This window comes from Spermophilus citellus, assembly GCF_964194105.1.
Source record: "Spermophilus citellus genome assembly, chromosome: 4".
Classification (NCBI taxonomy): domain Eukaryota; kingdom Metazoa; phylum Chordata; class Mammalia; order Rodentia; family Sciuridae; genus Spermophilus; species Spermophilus citellus.
The window spans coordinates 200,932,361-200,952,089 of NC_138185.1; the positions used below are offsets into that span (position 1 = coordinate 200,932,361).

Consider the following 19,729-nt stretch of genomic DNA (forward strand, 5'->3'; position numbering starts at 1 on the left):
GGCCACCTCAAGATCCACATGTAGCTCGGGGTTCTCAGCATAGGCCTGGGGGCATCTGGAGGGAGGCAGCGATGAATAACCTCTTTTTTAGTATTTCATTGCTATAAACAAAAAGTAATGGGACTGTAATTTTAAGATAACACTATGGATGTATCATTTTAATGCAGCTCAGATGGCCGGGCAGTGGGTGCAGGGGGAATTTTGTGGTCTTTATACCATCTAATAGATTTGTGAATTAAGGGGTTTTCAGAAATACCACTCTAAAAATACTTAGTTTAGGGTTTTCAACCCTGGAATTGCCCTTTGGAATCACCTGAGAAGCTTTAAAAAATATATCCATGCTGGGCCCCACCTCCAGAGATTCTGATTTAGTTGGTCTGGAATGAGACCCAGGCATTGGCATTATTTTAAAGCTCTTCAGGTGGCTAATATGCAGCCAGGGTTAAGAACTGTCATCCCAAATGCATATGGTTTGAATGACGATGCTTTGTAGTTTGCTTAATAAGGACTCACGTTGCAGAATTGGCACAATCTCTGTACTTTGGCATCATGAGCATGACTCCTCACGGGAGGTAGGCCTCTAGACTTCGCTTTGGAGAAGCCACTGGAGATGAAGGAAAGTGTTAATATCTAGCACAGTGCCCAGCACATAGTGATAAATGGGGAGGTTGGAGGCTTGTTGGATAGATGAGTGGACAGTTATATAGTTGGCTGGGTGTGTGGATAAAATTCACAAACTAACTGTTTTGTTTGTTTGTTTTGGTTGCTAGTACTGAGATTTACCATTAAAGTAGTAATACTTTGTGTTTAAAATTGCTGCTGCTCAAACAGCAGATGGTGTGATTGGTGCTCTGATAGAGGCAGGGGTATTGTTGTCAAGGGCACAGTCACAGATTTGTGATGAGACTAGAGCTATAGCTATAGGCAGCCTTTCCCAAAATGAGAGATTGATTGTGATGGATAGCTTTTCTTACCATTATTATCTATAGGAAACACTAACTAGAACTTACCAATTGCTACTGTCTGCTCTTTGTAAAATGTACAAGTCACCAGTTGTCATTATTGAGTATTTCATAGCAGTTAGATTTTTCTCCAACTTTCATGACTTTTCCTCTGTTTTGGATGGTGATTGGTAATGCACCACTATTTCCATTTCTTCTTTCTTAAATTCTAAAATAGCAAAGCAATTGTTTTATATCTTATTTTCATAGGTCAGTTCCTTTGTAAATAGACAGCTTTTCATTTGAGAAATCTCATTTTCATTTCCAGTAAGAGTGGCAGATGCCAGCTTGGTATGCAGATATTATATGTGTTCTTTAATGAACAAATGAAAAGTCTCATAGTTTTTGTGGGTTTTTTTCTTTGTTGTGATATCCTGGCAAAGTCAGTATGAGATTAAGAGTGTGGGTATGAATGTGAGGCAGACACAGGTAAGAATCTTGGCTTCACTTGGGCAAATGACAACCTCCCCATTCTCCAGTTACTTATGTTTAAAGTGAAAGTACTAATACTTTTCTTACTGGGCTGGTGAGGATTGAAATGAAATAATATACATGAATATTTGATATCCTGGTACCAAACATTATTTTTCTTATAGAGTTTCTTCCCTATCCTGTCCTTAGGGTAATTGTAATTTTAAGAACTTTGAATTAGCTTCCAGAGTCATTTGCTAATAAGATGTAGTACAGATTCTTGAGAACCTTAAATGGCCTCAAATAGCCTATACAAGGAGGCATTTGGACAGTGTTGGGTAAAGAAGAGAGACACCTTCCTGCCCATTAGAGAGTTGAAATATGATAGGCTGCACTCATTGTAATTCATTTTATCTGTTCAAAACCGTTATGATCTGCATATCAGAGTTGTGTGCCCAGCTGGCTGTGCCATTTGACAAGGAGTTTCAAAGAACAAGAAGACGACCCAATTCATGCTATTAATTTTGACCTTTGGAGCCATAATAAACAGCCTCAGGTTTTACCCCAGGGCTTGGGGGAAGGAACCTTTAGTTAGTTCTTTGTCAAGAGTCTGGGATGCTGGGATGCCGGGGTGTTGGGATGCTAGGATGTGCAGAAGCTCTTGCTCACCTCTGGTGCCTTAGTTTTAGCTGTGTGTGAAGTAATGCTTCTGCTAAAATGTTGTCCTTAAAACTGCTCAAGCCTATTGAAACCTCTCAATATACTGAGCAGTCCTTGGGTCTTTTGTCCTCTGTTGGAAGGTCTTGTTTACAGCAGCTCTCAGCTGGCTGGCATCTTACTGCCTAGGTGGAGTGATAAAAGAATTCTCTTCCAGTTTTTCTGTTGTGGTTTACCCATGTTCCAAGTGGATGCCAAGTGATTCTGCTCCTTTGGCTGGAATAAGCCAGCTTGATGTTGTCCTGTCTTGGTGCAGCTGACAGAAGTAGATTAAAGAGGCTTTTCAGGGGCTAGTGAGCAGTTTGTCACAGATTGCTGAGTGTTAGATTTGAGTGAAAGACATTGAGGCTCTCTTCCGCCGAAACAAACCCTCTCTGTTCCCTATGGTAATTGTGAAGTGGTTTTCTCTCTCTAGCTGCTCCTGGTGTCCTAGACTGGATCTTCCCATGCACAAGTCCGTGAAAGTCTTTCCTGTACTGGGTGTTTAATAAATGACAGTTAACTTCGAATGTAAAAATCACAGCTTAGTGAGGGATGTCTCTTCCCTAAGTTTAATCCTCTCCCTCATTTTACCCTAGCACTTGACTTGTTCCTTACATCTCACTGTCTCTGATTATTACTTATGTAGTTACAAATAAACCTTCCCCCATGTCATGAGCTCCTGGGGAACAGGGCCGTAGCTCAGTTATTATGTGCCTCCCCTTTCCACAGCCAACATAGTATTTTACAACCAGGGTGGGCCCCTATAATTTTTTTTACAATAATTGAGGTGAATAGATGAGTAATTAAAGAGAATAGTTGGAGTATATGATAGATAGACCTTTGGTCCTTAAAAACATCACATTTTTCCCCTTGATAGTAGTAGTTATTTGTTTATATTTAAGAAAAGGTACAGCAATACTTTTTACATTAAATTTTATTTCTACTTCATACAAAAGTGAACTTCTCAGTGGCTTTTAAAAAAACAAGTGATTTTTTGAAGGTGAACTATTCCTTAAATTAGTGTGCCATTGGCAGAAAAAGACTGTTTTTGCTCCTTAGGAGTGACTCAACATCTTTGTTCTAAACTGAAAGCAGTCACTTCAGTTATTTTTTGCCAACATTGGTTCTATTAAACATGCATGTATTTCTCAAAGTATTTTTTTTTTTTTTTTCACCTAAAAGTACATTCCTGCCCCAGGGACATGGTGATCTGCCCCGTTTCCTAAGTAACACTGCAGTTTAAACAACTCACCTGATCTTTCAGTTCCCTGCAGTAAATATGAAGTAGAAATGTTGTGTTTATGTGTAGATGTAAAGAATACTCTTTCAATTAATTGTTAATCTTCAGCATTCACCTTCACACTTATAAGAATTTAGTGACCATTTCTGAAGTAAGAATTTTTTAAGAAGATATATTTATTGCTTTTAATGCTCATTTCCTCTGCCTTCTCTGCATCCTTTCTGGCAAATGCCGCCGCAGTGAAGAATGCAGCCTTCAGAGGGAAAGCCTGGAGCCCAGTACTCACACTAGAAAAGAAGCCTGTGCCCCAAGTGTTCACTGGCCTGAGTGTAGATTGTCCCTGAGGCCCTGATCAGATGAAATGGAGCAAGTGAAGCCTGTCTTTTCTCTAGGTTAATTGCTTGTGTACCAGGGAGCAATATTTTTATCTAAATTTATATTCATTTAATCATTCTATTATTCTTTAGGCTAAATAGTTAGATCTTTTTTATTGACTAGGTTGGCTTTGGGAATTTGGTAGATTTTTTAACTCAGTAATTTCTACAGTAAGTAGGCACTTAACCAGAATTATCTCAGGACAAATTTCAAAACAAGTATATTACTGATTCTATTCCTACTCCAGCCTACTAAATAAGGAGTTTGATGGGACATATGTATTTTATAAATGCTCTATATATTATATGATTCTGGTAACCATTTACCACTCTAATTTAGGGAAGTTTTATAAGGTGGTAGAGCTCTTAGCTCAATTTCTACTTAGCTTCTATTGTATCCTGAATGGCTGAAAGATCCTTCCCCTGATGGACATGGTTTGCAGTACAAGAACAACAGTATATAGTTATATACTTCTCTTGCAAGAGAATTTTTAAAAATCTGGTTAAATCTTCTGCCTTTTCTGTCTGCAGGAAAGGTCTTTGTGTTGGGGAAGCTTCAACTCTTTTTTTTTTTTTTTTTAATTCTTTCTGCTACCTCATTTCTTCATTGTCCCTTTTTAGTTTCCATTTTGTGATGGTAAAAAGTTACACACATTGAGTAAGTAATATATTATAAAGAAAGGGAGCCAGGTAGTTGTGTATGTCTAAATGAAAATGGTATGAGGAGGAAATCAACCTCTTTATTTTTCTTCTCCTTCCTAAATTTTTATGTATACACTTGATGATATGGAATTATTTGGGAATTTAAAATGAACCTGGAACAGCCTCTTGAATAGGAGGTGGAGACTGCAGTAATTGCCCACCCACATGCTTAGGTTCTACAAAATAACATGACGGGCCCATCCAGTACACACTTAATATTCTTTACTCCCAAGCAGGGCCTTTTTGGTGTTCTTGGTGTGCTCTACGGCCTGCTGGTTCCACTTCTAGTTGCCTTCACATCCTTTTGCTCCAAGCACCCAGATTCTTTTTTATTTTTCCCAGGCTTATTCTGGGTCCACTTCCTTCTTTGTCCTGTGACGTTCTTCCCAAGCACATGGAGCCCTCATGTGGGTTATAAATACAACCTAAATATAAGCATTTACTTAAAATCAAAAAAGAAGAAAAATATCCTAATTGTCCTTTTGTAACAATTCAACAGTTTCTCTTCTTTCCTCTCAAATATAGGAAAGGGCATAGAAAATGAAAAATTTTCATCATCTGCTCAGCCCAGAGCTATGTTGTTGTGTTCTGCCTCCTGTGATATATAGCTCTTCAACCTGGAGATGAGTCTTGAGAGAAGTGTTTTAAGAGGAAAGACATATTTAAGCTGAGTTTTAGGAATGAACTTGCCCCTCTTTATTGCCACCTCTCTTTCTCCATTATTTGTTTCCTGTAACCAGAAAAACTATGCGGCTGCTCATACTACTAGGTTAAAACCCATGAAAGCAGAGATTGTCTGCTTTGTAACTGTATCCTCGCATTTAGTACAATGCTTGGCACAGAGGAGGTGTTCAGTAAAAACTTAGTGAATAGAGAAAGAACCAAAACTGCTGAGTAGAAAGAAAACAGTCCACACAAAAATAACATACTATTACAACAAAATAAGCTTATTGTCTTAATAAGCTTTGTTACCTGGTTTCTTTAGGAGATGGCAGTTTTTTCCTAAGTTTTAACCAGAGGAATTTATAAAATGTGAAGGATTTAGAGTGCTCAAGGCAACAATTAGAAGTGGGAATGACATGGTAAATGTAGACAATTTACTGCCAAGAGAAATAATAGGCTGGTGGCTTAGTAGTCAGGGTTCATTCAATGTAGAGTTGTTAACACTAAAGTGCTTAGTGTTACTGAGTATAGAGCATGGATGAACCATCACCTTCAGGCAGGGAAATGTGAGGACTGGCTGAGCCAGTGAGTCCACAGGTGGCCCCCAGAGAATGTTACACAGTGTAATACCGTTTAATAACTTGTGTGCATAATAATAGGTAGACAATACTTATTTTCATTTTGCTAAAATGTTTTTTAAAACACCAAAATTTATGAACATTTTGGTACATTAATAGTTTCATCTTTTTACTTCCTTGAAATTGTGAGGTAAGTGTTACTGACTAGATCCATAAAGAATTCTAGAATATGGACCCTGAACCTTGTTACTGACATAATGAAACATGCAAAGCTGGGAAAATGATGGAGGAAATGTAGAAAAAACGCCAGGACTTATTGAGTTTGGCCTAAGTTGATCTTCTAGGAATTAATGTCTTAACATTCTCTTGAGTACTTCTCTTATGCTTCTCATTTTGCTTTTCACATAAAACTCAGAATATTGTAAATATTGATCTCAAAGAAACAATTTTTAATTAAAATTTTAAATATACACAAAAAAATATACAAAGAAATATACACTCGATGACTTGTCAAAGTCACAACTAAGTTAATCAGCATCCAGATCAAGAAAATGAACATTACCAGAAAAGAACCCTTCTAGTCCTTTCGGTCTCACACCTTACTGAAGTCTAATAACATAGTTTGGGTTGAAGGAATGGTGTTAACACTTACTCTGAGGAGTTCTGGAGATTTCTTTAGTGAGCTTGGTTAAAGAAGAAAGAAGTATGAATACAGACAGTTATCTTTTGACTTTATTTCCCTTTCTGTAATATTTGCAGCTAAGCATGACTGAATTAGGTAAAAGCTCTTGGGAGTTTGAGTTTGGGTCCCATGTACCTTGTTGATGGAAAAAATGGAAGCTCTTTTCTGCACATTTTCTCCTCTCTTTGGCTGAGGAACACAATTTTGTAGTGCCACTTTCTTTTCTGCCTGTTCCTTGGCTTCAAGGGGAGTTACCACCTCTGTTCAGTCAGAAGTAACTTTGATGCTCTGTCATCTGTGTTAATTTATTACTAAATCAACATGCTGAATTTAGACTCATTCCCTGGATTTGCATAGGATATGAGAAATGAACTGTTTTCTCTACACATTTATTCAGAATTAATTATTTCAGCTTTGAGAATTAACTACTCATGGAGTATATAACTTAAAATGAACTCTTTTTCCATGTGGGGGGACTGATCGATAAAAGGTGATCTGGATGGAATTTTCATGACCACTGGCCTTATATTGTAAATCTCATCATATAACATTCTTTGCATTCTAAAAATCTTGCTAAGATTCCAGTCAGATACTTATATTTTTCTGTTTATAAATTGAATCAACTCTTAAGCTTTTGCTCTTTAGAGAAACATACATATGTGTACATGTGCTGTGGAAATTGCCAGATTGAGGGCCTGCTGAATAGGAAAATTTGTTCATTTGACTTTTGTCTTATTATTATTCCCTTATTACCTAGGTTCTCTTAGATTTGAGGTTCTAGTTTTAAGACTATTCAGCCATGAGACTTGATCCCCAATTGGGACTACAAATTAGGAGTTCATCTTGTATAATTTTATTAAATTCATTTTTATATGTGTTTTTTTCGGGGGAGGGTGAGGGGGTGTACCAGGGATTGAACTCAGGGGCATTTGACCACTGAGCCATATTCCCAGCCCTATTTTGTATTTAATTTAGAGACAGGGTCTCACTGAATTGCTTAGTGCTTTGCTTTTGCTGAGGGTGGATTTGAACTCTTGATCCTTCTGCCTCAGCCTCCCAAGCTGCTGGGATTATAGGCGTGCGGCACCCAGCTCCTTTTTACGTTTTATACTTTGGCTAATTTTTAATATTGTGGTAAAACATATTTAAAATTTACTGTATTTACCATTTAAACCACTTTTAAGTATTCTGTTGGCCATTTGATTTTTAGAATTTTTTTTCTTTTTATTTTTGTGGTGCTGGGGATGGAACTCCAGGGCCTCATTCATGCCAAGAAAGTGTTCTCCCACTGAATCATTATCCCCAGCTCACTAAAATTTTTATTCTAGTCAATACGTACCTGACAAACATCAAGGATGTGCCTTGTGTTGATGTTGGTAGATCATGGGAAAATTGTGAAAGAAGTATAAATAAATATGGTTCTTGTTCTCAGGATCCCTGTTCTTAATTTCAGGAGATTAAGCTTCATTAGGAAAACAAGATATATGTACACCAGTTAAGTAATGACTCATGGTAGATAAGGCCTTAGATGTTTGAAAGGTTTATGTAAAGGTGAAACTCTACTTGGTCCTTTAACAGGGGCAGGATCTGTCTAGTACAAGAGAAAGGAGAAAGTGAGGAACAGTGAGGAACTAAAATAGTATATAAGCTATTTCATTGTTAAGTCTATCATCTTTCAGAGAATCTTTTTTTTCCCCCCAAGATTTAAGTTCTCAGTCTATTGTTTTTAAAAATAAACTAAATATTTGGATGAGGGAGCATAATATTGGTACATAATTTATATTTTTAAAAGTCTCAGAAACTGAGCTGGGATTGTGGTTCAGTTGTAGAGTGCTCACCTAGCACATGCAAGGCCCTGGGTTTGATTCTCAGCACCACATAAAAATAAATAAATAAAGGTATTGTGTCCAACTACAAATATATTTTTAAAAAAGTCTCAGACACCAATTTATTTAACTTGTGATATATATAGTATTAAAAATCCAGATATGTAGTAGAAGAAGGGTTAAACTTTCTATTAAAATTCTGTGCAAATATCTATGTTCATGCAGCATTAAACTTTTCAATATATTATCACTTGGGAATAGGTATTTCATTAGTGAATTTAGAACAATTGCAGTTATCATTTTCATGAAAAATAATTTTATAAAAATCAGCATGTGATAAAACATTTATTGAAATTAATCTTGAATGTCTGCTACTCTGAGAGCAGGTAAAAATATTTAGAGTGGTGTGTATTATGGGTAAAGAGTGAATTTTGATTAATTTCTGAATAATCTTGTGCTAATGCTCAATGGCACATGGTGCCCGTTTTGTTTGTAACGGGTCATGGATTTCATCTGGGTTAAACATAATGTCTTTCAGACAATAAGAAGTACAAAGTTAAAAGCACATTTTTCTCTTTTCATTTCTGCAGGCAGCCAAATGTACATTGGGGACCACCATGTTCACGTGACATCAAGAGGAAACGGAAACCTGTGGCTGCAGCATCTCTATCCAGCCCCAGTGCAGGTGATTATATGTAGTTACCAGTTATTGAGTACCTTCTGTGTTTCAGGGACTAAATTATATTATGTGTTTCATATACCTTTTTGTGTAATCTTTACAAATTAGGTAGGTCATTTTATTCCCATTTTACATAGGAAAACAGATTGTGAGAAGTAATCTGCCCCATTCTCTCTAATCCCAAAGTCTGTACCTTTCACTTTGTCATGTGGCTTTCTAGATTTTGAAACCTTATATTCCACTATTAGCAGTCTTCAGTTATCTGACTCTTGTTCTGACATAGACAGGAAATTGGGTTCGTGTTAATGAAAATCCATTTGGGGTGGCAGTTTGGTAAGTAGACAGGGAATTGTGGTTTCATTTACATTCTTATTTTTGTGTGTAGTGTGATACAGTCTTACTATCTTTATGTATAGTAGAGTGATAGTATTTTACAAGTCATGAAATTTTTAATAAACAAACAATTTTTTCAGGTTAAAACTTTTTAGTTTGTTGTTCAAAACTAATACTAGTTGGTAGGAGCCAAAATAGTGGTTATATTTGGTGTGGGAGGTAATGACCAAGAAAGAATACCAAAAAACCTGGGATGCTGGAAATGCTACATATCATGAACCAGGCAGGGATTACCTGGATATTTATATATCTGCATAATTTCTGTGAAGATTATTGAGCTAGACATTTAAGATTTATGTAATTCACTACATGCATATTGTTAAAAATGTCAGATATTAAAGATACTTGGGAGACTGAGGTAGAAGGATTGCAAGTTTAAGGCCAGCCTGGGCAATTTAGTGATACCCTATCTCAAAATAAAATTTAAAAGAAAGGCTGGGAATGTAGCTCAATGGTAGAGCATTGCCTACCACATGTAAGGACCTGGGTTCAAATACAGTACTGTTAAAAATATACATTGAATATTGAGCACATAATAAATTGTTTTATTCTCCTTAGAAAATACAGATTGAACACCCCAAATTCAAAAATCTGAAATCTGAAATGCTCCAAAATCTGAAACTTTTCTGAGCATTGACGTGATACACCATAAATGGATTATTCTATACTTGATCTCATGTGACAGGTTGCGGCCAAAATGCAGATGCAGTAAAAATATTGTATAAGTTACTTTTAGGCTATGCATATAAAGTGTTCATAAAATAAAAATGAATTTTGTTGTTTGAACTTGGGTTCCATCCTAAATGTTCCATATATGCAAATGTTCCAAAATCTGAAAAAAAAATCTCAAATCGGAAACACTCTGGTCCCAAGCATCTTTAGAAAGGGATACTCAGTCTGTACCATACAGTATAGCATGATTGACAGCTGAATGAAGAGTAAACCTTAGGCAGGTATGGAATTCTATCTGCCTGCCTTTACTTAGTGAGTTTCAGCATACTCTGGTATCAACCTCTTTGAGCTTCTGTTTGAGATGATTGCCTGTTGGTGGTTCATATAGGACAATCTTAAATTACAGGTTTAATGATTATGATAAGTTTATATAGTGCTTTTCGTATGGCCATATGGCCAGGCCCTTCACTGAATACTTTGCATGCATTATTTGATTTAAACTATGCAACATCTTCATAAGATAGATACTATTTTTATTCCCATTTATACATGAGAAAACTGAGGCTTAAATCACTTCTGCAAGTTCACGTGATTGATTAATATTAGAGTCTAGCGCCTGTAGAGCTGCCCTTTAAACACTGTGGATGTTCTGGTTTTTAATATATGAGCAGGATTGGTTCCAGATTGTGACCCTGCATCAAAACCCATGTCCTCATCCAGTCTGTGGTATTTGAAGTATTAAACAAAACTTCCTCTCTTATCTTTTTTTCTCCTTAATATCAATTTCTTTTTTTTTAGCTTTTAATTCTTTATAAAAACAGAACCATTGGGATGAGTATAAAATACTTATTCCATATTCAAATCAGGAAATGTAGTGGGGGAATTAAACAAGACCTTAGTGTTAAACATTTCCCCTACTGAACCCAACTGCTCTCATCTCACTTGTTGACTAAGCCCTGCTTCACTGAGCATTTTTTTTTTCTACCTACAACCTGAGTGCCCCATGGAGGTGAAGGACATAGCCCAAGCCTGCGCCATCAGTCAGTAGAACAAATGGGCTTGCTCTGCCTAACATCGGGCCATCTCGGATTCCACCTCTTTTATAGAAATGAGTGATGAAGAGAGGTGCGTCCTGCTTTGCCGCTGTATTAATACACATCAGGGGCCAGCTCCTGGCACTAAATCACACTCCTGCATACATCTGTTATCGGACTCTTCACCAGTGTGATGAACAAGACTGCAGATAGAGGCTTCCTTGTGTCATTCTTTATAGGATTTTCCTAAAAGAATAAATAGCTCAGATCTCTGCCAACACTCTCCCCTGTCATTGTGATGAATTCAGCTTCTTTCTTAAACATGCAGCCACAAATCTTTTCTCTTTCCTCCCTCCCCCTCTGGTAGAAAGTTTTGAGTTGAAATTGACTGAATTTAAAGATATTAATAAGGCTATAGAGGTAAAGAGTGAGAAAGAACAGTGAGTCTTCTTTGTCTTTTCGTCTAATAGTAACAAAAGGCCATGAAAAGGCCCCTTTCATAATGCTATTTATGTAGAACCTTCCTGAAAGAGCAGCACCTTTATTTTCTTCTTTTTAATCCCCCCCCCCCCCTTATTGCATGCAGGTATCTAGTGCACAGAGCCACACCCTGGACCTTAGTGAGTAAGCATGCAAACCTGCTTCCAAGACTGATACCCAGGATAGGGATTGCCCAGCAAGTCTGGATCTCATGTTAAAGTGAACTTCTGAATATGCTCTTACGAGTGTACTTGGAAAAGAAAAAAAAAATTGAGTATTTTCTCCCAAATTTGAGACTAAGTAGCTTAAAGGAACATAACTTGGTTGAAAACCAGGCTTCATTTCCTTGAAATGATTTTCTTTATCAGAGAAGTAAATCAGAGCTGCTGGCATGCAAATTCCATTTCTTCACAAAGTAAACACATGGTACCCACCCCCTCCCCTTTTTCCAGTGCTGGGGATTGAACCCAGGGAAAGAAGAGAATAGGCAGTTATTGCTTAATGGTTGCAGAGTTGCCGTTTGAGATTTCTGGCAATGTAGATGCGGTGATGGTATAAAATGAACTTAATACTACTAAACTCTGCTTAAAAATGGTTAAGACAGTAAATATTATGAATATTTTATCATAATAAAAAATGACAATTGGGGGCTAGGGCTGGGGCTCAGTGGTAGAACACTTGCCTCACATATGTGAGGCACTGCGTTCAATCCTCAGTACCAGGGTTGGGTAGAATGCTGGCCTAGCGGGGGTGAGGCCCTGCCTGAATTTAATCCCCACTTCTGCAAAAAATTTTAAATTAAAATTTTAAAAGGGAACACACACACACACACACAAAAAAAAAAAAACTGATTTTTTTTTGAGGGTTAATGTTTCACTGGGTGAATTTTATTTTCTGTTAAATATGAATATGTATGCATGAGTTTGTGTGAGTGTGTGTGTGTGTGTGTGTGTGAGAGAGTGACAGAGAGACATAAAGATAGATTTGAACTGTTCATATGTATTTCTTGCTGCTATAGTTGAGATTCCAAATACATTTTACATAGTCATTGATTTTAAAAACTTTTATGTATGTGCTGTAAAGTAAGAGCTTTCAAGATGCTTTTATATTTATTGACTGTAGTAAAAAATTTGTGTTTGAATATGTTTGTGATGTACATGTAAATCTGAAATAAATTCAGGGTATGTTCTGATATTTTTTTTTTCACTGAGGAAAGAAAAAGGGAATACTGGTCATGACCCATTAAGTTAATTTTTCAATTCAAGTTTGAAAATTACTATTCTAGGTTACATTTCTGAGAGTAGGATTATTGAGTGATAGGGTAAAATTTAAACTTTACTGTATTTTGTTATATTTGTTCTCAATGGAGTGAGTGGTGACAATGGTAGTTTGTACTACTCTGTTTAGAAACATTTGGAAATGTGAAGAAAATGTTTGGTTGTCATAGTAGGAGGCGGGGAAATGCTATTGGCATTCAGTAGATAGGATCCAGAATCCTGAATGTTTTGAAACACCCAGTGCTGAGGGCCATTGCCAAGTAGAAATGACGCATCGAAATTCCTTGCTAGCGTACCCCATGTTAAATGGATTTCGCTGTTGACATTGCATGTAAGGTGACCTTGCTCAAGGAAGGCGGATCCGGGTTTAGAGCTGATCAGGTTTGAGGAAGTATCCCGCTCCTTGGGTTTAGGGCGTTCCCGGTTTAAGACAATAGGGGTTTTAGGGAAGTTGGAGGTTGAAGATTATTGCTGCCGGGATTAGGGTGTTCCTGCTGCTTGTTCCCGTTGAGTTCTCGTGAGATTCAAAGGAGATTGGAAAAAAGCCTCGTGGAGTAGGTGAATTGGGCGGAGGAGAACTGGGATTGCCCCAGAGAGTGTGTGGAGGCCGGTGTGAGTTCGGGAATAAAGAATTGCTGTTTGAATCTACAAAGCTGTGTGGTGGCTCGTGATTCTGTGCCAGGCCGAGACATTGGCAACCCAGCACAACCAAGCACCCGCAATGATTATTCTGTCCAGAATGTCTTTAGTAACTTTGTTGAAAAATATTGTGCCTGATTGTGGGGTTTTTTGTTTGTTTGTTTTGTTTTTTTGGGTACTGGGTATTGAACTCAGGGGCACTCAACCACTGAGCCACATCCCCAACCTATTTCTTTGTATTCTATTTAGAGACAGAGTCTCACTGAGTTGCTTAGCACCTCACTGTTGCTGAGGCTGGCTTTGAACTTATAATTCTCCTGCCTTAGCCTCCCAAGCTGGGGGGATCACAGGTGTGCACCTGGCCTGATTGTATTATTTTTGTATCATTTTCCTTGTATAGTATTTGTTGGGGACACTGTCACCTTGGTGGCCTGAGGTATGGCATAAAGAGCACAGGATGTAGATCAAGTATCTGTTGCTACTTAACCAGTTTTGTTGAATTACTGAACAAGTTATGTGATCTCTCCATGTCTCAGTTTCTTGATCCAAAAAATGGAAGTGATTATTTCTACTTCTGAGAGTTTGCATTAAGAAATAGGGTCATGAGTGTTCAGTATTTAGAGATATACAGTGCCTGGCACTTAAGTGTTCAATAAGTGATGTTTACTACACTATGAATCTGTACTGCCCAATTTATTAATTGGTTCAGTTGAACCCATTTTTCTTTTCATGTTTTACTTGCCTTTTGGTTTCCATAAAGAAAAAAGAGCCGGTTACCTTGGCACATGCCTATAATATCAGCTACTTGAAACCAAAAGGCTGAGACAGAAGCATCACAAGACTGAGGCCAGCCTCAGCAGGTTAGGCTGTGTTTCAAAATGGAATGAATGTACATATGCATGAATTGAGTGAGTGAATGAATGAATGAAGGAAAAAACTTTATGGGCCACTTGGTTAACAGGACACGAAATGTAAGGATTAAAAAAATTTTATTTCCAAATATTTTTCATTCTGATTTCTCATTCTGTTTTGTCTCCCCTTGATTGTTTTCCTTGTTGCTTTTATTGTTGCACCCAGTTCACTTGGATTCGATGGAGCCAGCCACACCAGCAGCACAAGCCCAGAAGACTCCACACCCTGAGTGGTTGGTCAGGACCTCTGCCACAGAGAAAGCCACTGACTCAATTCCAGCTACATTTTTTAAAATGCCACAAGAAAAGAGTCCTGGATGCAGCTAGAGAGCACTGTTCACCCACCTGGAGCTGACTTGGTGTTGAAAGAAGCATTAGCCTTCCTAACGTGTAGTCCTTTCCAGTCTTTTTATCACCAGGATGGACGACTCCTCACACAGCTGCAAACTCTTAGAAAATCATGTTGTGGGAATCTTTTTTTTTTTTTTTTTTTTTTTTTTTTTTTTTTTTTAAGCTAGTGAAGTATTGAGGCAACAATGTAAAGAGAAAAAAAAGAAAAAAAAAGGTCATCCTATTATGCCCCATCTGGTACATTATTGCTATCCCATCATTTACCTATAGCTCCATTTACAGAGCTGTTGCCTTTTTGCAGGTATGTCTTTGTTCTTGAAAAACTGATAACTGCTTTTGCATACCTTTTGTGAAGAGCTTTTAATATCACTTGATGAAGTCCCAAATTTGCAGCCAGTTCCACATTCCTAAATGGAATTGTGTTTGCAGGAGATTAGGTTCACCTTGGAGCCAGGTCTTGATTCATTCAGAGTGCCAATAAGCTGTATCTGTCATGTTCTAAAAAGAGACACCAGCAGTGTGGCGGTTGGGAACTTCAGTTTTTCTGCAGATGATCTAGGGGATCAGCAGCAGCTGCATGGTACTTCACCTCATCTTCAAAGTTTATGTTTTAGTGAAAGAGGATGTATCCATACTTAAAGATGAGGAAGATGGTTTAGGTGTACAGCAAACTTAAAATAGTCATGGATTGTGTCTACTTCATGTTACAGTGTAAGCCTTTATGTTCTAAGTGGGACTTTATTGCTAGTGTTATAAGTCAGTAACCTATAGCAGAAATTTATACTCTATTATAATTATGGCTTCTCGGGGCCATGCTTTGGTGAGAAAAAGTGTCTTTTTGACATACCTTTATAGTTGGCGTGTTTATGACGGCTCAGCTGCATGCAGAGGTAGATATACAGTCGTGCCTGAAGTTGGAAGCTACTTTGTCAAAATGAGGAATAAGTGATTGCCTGGAGCTGCTGGAGAAAAGCCACACTTTCTCAAAAAGTATTATCAAGAGTGTCATTCAGGGGCCTGGTTGACAGAAGGGCTCTTTTTTTTGTACGAATTGAGTGTTTTTACTCTGAAATACATGGAGACTGTTTGTTAAATGCTCACCGCTATGGTCACATGGGTGAGGAGCATCCATCCACCCCAGCACCTGGATATTTTCTGTCTTAAAAAGAGGTGCTGAGTGGAGCAGCACCTCCTTCCCCCAAAGTGTGATTCTCTCTTCCTCCCACACAGAATATAATAGTGGGTTGTTTTATTGTGTACCCTTTAAAAATTGTTCTTATCAGTAGAAACTCCAGAGTGTCTTGGTGAATGAGGTGGGCAGGTGGACGGGTATGAATCTAGTTGAAAAGGGGGAACTTGAAGATGAGTTTACATAGCACTTTATGTAAGACTGAGAACATGACAGTTAACCATAACAAGGAAAATGAGGGAGGGGCTGGTGGAGATCTTGAAATGACTGAAGCCAGCCCAGCACCCTGGGAATCATCCCTGGCTCTCAGGCAGGAGTGAGTGTACCGACAGAAGTCTAAGGCTATACTCAAGAAATATAGAGAATGTAATGTCTGTTGGATATAAAATGGCACTGCTGAATTTTCTTAATGAAGATGGTAGGTTTTGTGGCCGTGTGCTGTCTCCCCATAGTGGCCAGGGGCACATTAATCCAACCTACATAGTTTGATTTAAGGGAGAAATCTGTGGATATAACTTTTTTTGTTAGTGCCAAGCTCTGTGATTCATGCAGTGATTGGTCATGTCATGACCTGGTAAGACCTCTACAGTTCAGGTGCAAAGGTGTTCCAGCATCTTTTTTTAATGACATGTTGCCTACCTTTCTACCTATGATTTAAAATAATTTATATATACAGCCTTATTTACATTTTAAACATCTCTGTGAAGTTATGCCATTTTACAGAGATGAAAACAGTCATGGAGTTGAGTGACCTGCCTATCACATGACTAAGCCAGGACTAAAATTCCATAGTTTCAGACTTTTCTCCCTTGGGTTATAATCTGATTTTTCCTTTGTAGACCCAAATAATCAGTCTTAGACCCATGTTTATGAAACAGTTTGCCATGAATGTTTATCATCTGTCTTGGGCATGCTTTGCTATACAGTTTGAATACTTTCAACAGCACTCACTCAAGAATGCAACATCTACCTGTAATAAATGGGAAGATAAAATTAGTTGACTGTGAGAATAGAAATTTAAGCACACAAATACTTTCCAATACAGGGTGGAAAATTGTGCTCCTCATTTTAAGGTGCTGAATGTGCATGCAAAATTATTAATCAACTTATTCTGCTTGTTTTTTTGTATTAACCAATACCAGAGGCTCGCCATGGAATCAAGTGTATTTTAAATCTTAAATTTTAATATATTATACAATGTTATAAATTAAGACAAATCTGTTGCCTTTTGAGAAAAGATGTAGTTTCAAAATCAGATTTTGTAATCAGTTTTGAAAAAAAAATGAAAGCAGGACATACTTTGAGAATAATCATGAACTCACATGTTTGATCTGATCAAAAGTATAACTGAAGCTGAGTTTCATGGTTTTTATTTCTGGGTCTGGCTACACAAATTCTCTGAACTCTGCTCTTATGAGTGTTCCACAATGGGCAGAAGTCAAGACATTATCCACTTGCATGAGGACCATTCATAAAAAAGTAAGTTTTACTTATGAGTTTAAGGGAATTTCACATTGTTTCTCGGATGCAATATTTTAGAGGAAAAACTTAATTTGTATCAAAACTCTGTTTCACTTGTTGGTAAGACTTGATGAGAAGAGGAAATTAGTTTACATGTTTCCAAATATGGAAGAGGCAGAATATAATTTTTACTGAGTGGTAGGTGGTTGTAAAATAGGCCACATTTAGCCTTGAGTTTTTTAGAAATCAATTTTAGTTACAGATTTCAGATAATACTGTTTTTCTGGGCTGTGAAATAGGCTCCAAGCAAGCTAGTTCTTGCAGCCAAATGACCCAAAACTGAAGTAAAGCTTAATCTGCTGTGCTTGTGGTTGGCATACTTTGTTAAATAAAGCTCAACACCTAGAATAGTAATTATTCTAGTTAAGAATCTCAGATAGTTTAATCTGACATAGCTCTGCATTTCGGGATTAGAGATGCTATGCACATAGCTATATATCATTCTCCCTTGGCCTAGAAAGTTCTGATGCTGCTGAGTTATCCCTGAAGCCACTTGGAGTTGAGAAAGCCAGTGTTGCGACAAAGGAGCTAGACTGGTTCAGTCTTCGCTGATGTGCTGGGTGCTTCACTTGGGCTCCAGGTGAAGGTTCCTGGTGATGCATGATTCATTTTAGGTCTTTGCTTTCTTTGGTTTTCATTACTGTGGTTCCAAGCCACAGTTTCCTACCCCCACTTCCTGGGGGTGAAGGCCATGTGAAAGTCTCCACGTTAGAAGCTATATGCAGTGTCCTGTGTCTTGTGAATCTTACCTGAGCTGAGGGCAGAGTGGCTTACGCTAGCAGCTGTGGATGCAATCTGGTTGAGACATAGTTTAGATGGGTCATGGGTTGTGGGATGGTGGCGGGATAATTTGCTCTTGTCGGCTGCTTTCTTTGCTGATGCTTGAGCTGCCAATTTTACTTGTCAGTATTTCCTTATCTCTTATTCCTCTTAGCAGAATTACTCTTGCAGGCAATAGTCAGTGGAGTTCCTAATCCATCAGAAAACTACAATAGAGGGGCTGAGGTTGGGGCTCACTGGTAGAGCGCTCGTCTAGCATGTGTGAAGCGCTGGGTTTGATCCTCAGCACCACATAGAAATGAATAAATAAAATAAAGGTATTGTGTCCAAGTATAACTAAAATAATATTTTTAAAAAATAAAAAGAAAACTACAATAGAAGGCAAAGGTGAGGAAAATGGTAAGTTCTACCACCAGGCGCTAAACAAAGGACACAGATGTGTTCTCCTGGAAACATCACTATGATAGCAAAATAAAGATGATGAGCAATGTTGTTGGAGTGTAGATTATAAGATTTTTAATAAGCCAGGTAAAAGATATTATGGTCAAAAAAAATTTTTGTGTAAATCACTTAGCACAATGGTCAGATTTGGTGACTAAGAAATTTCCAAAGTATAGTATTGAAAGATCCTGATGTAATATTAAAACATTCTTATATTCACTGACCATCTCACCTTGGCGAGATAAAGATGTGGGAAGGCAAAAGGAGAAGGGGAGATACATAGAGCAGAGGTTCTCAGAGTATGGTCCCTAGATTATGTTTTCATTGCCAGACCTACTGAATCAAAAACAGGGTTAGCCCAGCAAGCCTTTAGCTTGCCTTCCTGTGCATGCCAACATCTGAGAACCACAGGCTTTGCCACAATGAAGTGTTTTAATGGTGCCTAAGCTCTGAGGCGCTCTTTTCTTCCCTGTATAAGTAAAGGGATGTTTTGTGTATGCTGCTTTGCAGAAATTATTCATGTCTTCATTTCCCATGTTTTTTCCTCCACGAGCACTTGAAAGATTGAAAATATCGAGAAAGGATGATATGGAGGAGAATGGCATTAAGGCCATATTCAGGTGGATGGAAATAACCTTTTTTAAATGGGTATAAATATAGCAGTAGATTTTTAGCCTTTGAATGATAGTCATTTTCACAATTCACAGTAAAAACATTATTTGTATAAGATACTACCACTTATTGGTTTAACATATTTGTTCATTAAATTTTAGTTTCAAGGGAATATCACGTATCCAGCATGATAATGACGAATCCTTTAAAGTGTGGCTTATAAAAATGAAAAAGTTGGCTGCCTGTATCTCAGTGACTCAGAACGCTGAGACAGGAGGATAGCAAGTTCAAAGCCAGCCTTAACAAAGGATTGAGGATGTGGCTTCTTGGTTAAGTGCCCCTGGGTTCAATCCTTGGTACCAAAAAAAAAAAAAAAAAAAAAAAAGAAGGAAAAAACTCCTAGGGTACATTGCATACATATAATCAATATCTATTCTGTTTTTGGTAATCATCTGCTAATTCTTTATCTCAGTACCTCAGAGCATACAAAAATGAGTTTTCCACAATTCCATTAACATTCTTTTGTCTTTGTTTTACATTGCAGCTAGTTGAGTCTTCAGGGGTTGGAAACCTA

The 19,729-nt window shown here is 37.7% G+C and overlaps 1 protein-coding gene across 5 annotated transcripts in view; it reads left to right on the forward strand.

The window, feature by feature from the left end:
* Positions 1 to 18,471, forward strand: part of GPATCH2L (G-patch domain containing 2 like) — a gene marked incomplete at its 5' end in the record, with an annotated part of 52,329 nt that extends 33,858 nt beyond the window's left edge. For 4 of the 5 annotated variants that reach the window (XM_081289061.1, XM_081289060.1, XM_081289059.1 and 1 more), the window contains 2 exons: positions 8,767 to 8,861; positions 14,428 to 18,471. In XM_081289061.1, coding sequence (XP_081145187.1) covers positions 8,767 to 8,861; positions 14,428 to 14,588 — 256 coding nt within the window. In that variant the 3' untranslated portion in view covers positions 14,589 to 18,471. The remainder of the gene's footprint in view (positions 1 to 8,766; positions 8,862 to 14,427) is intronic. The other variant, XR_014021359.1, reaches the window with a different exon arrangement.
* Between the last annotated feature and the right edge of the window lie 1,258 nt (positions 18,472 to 19,729).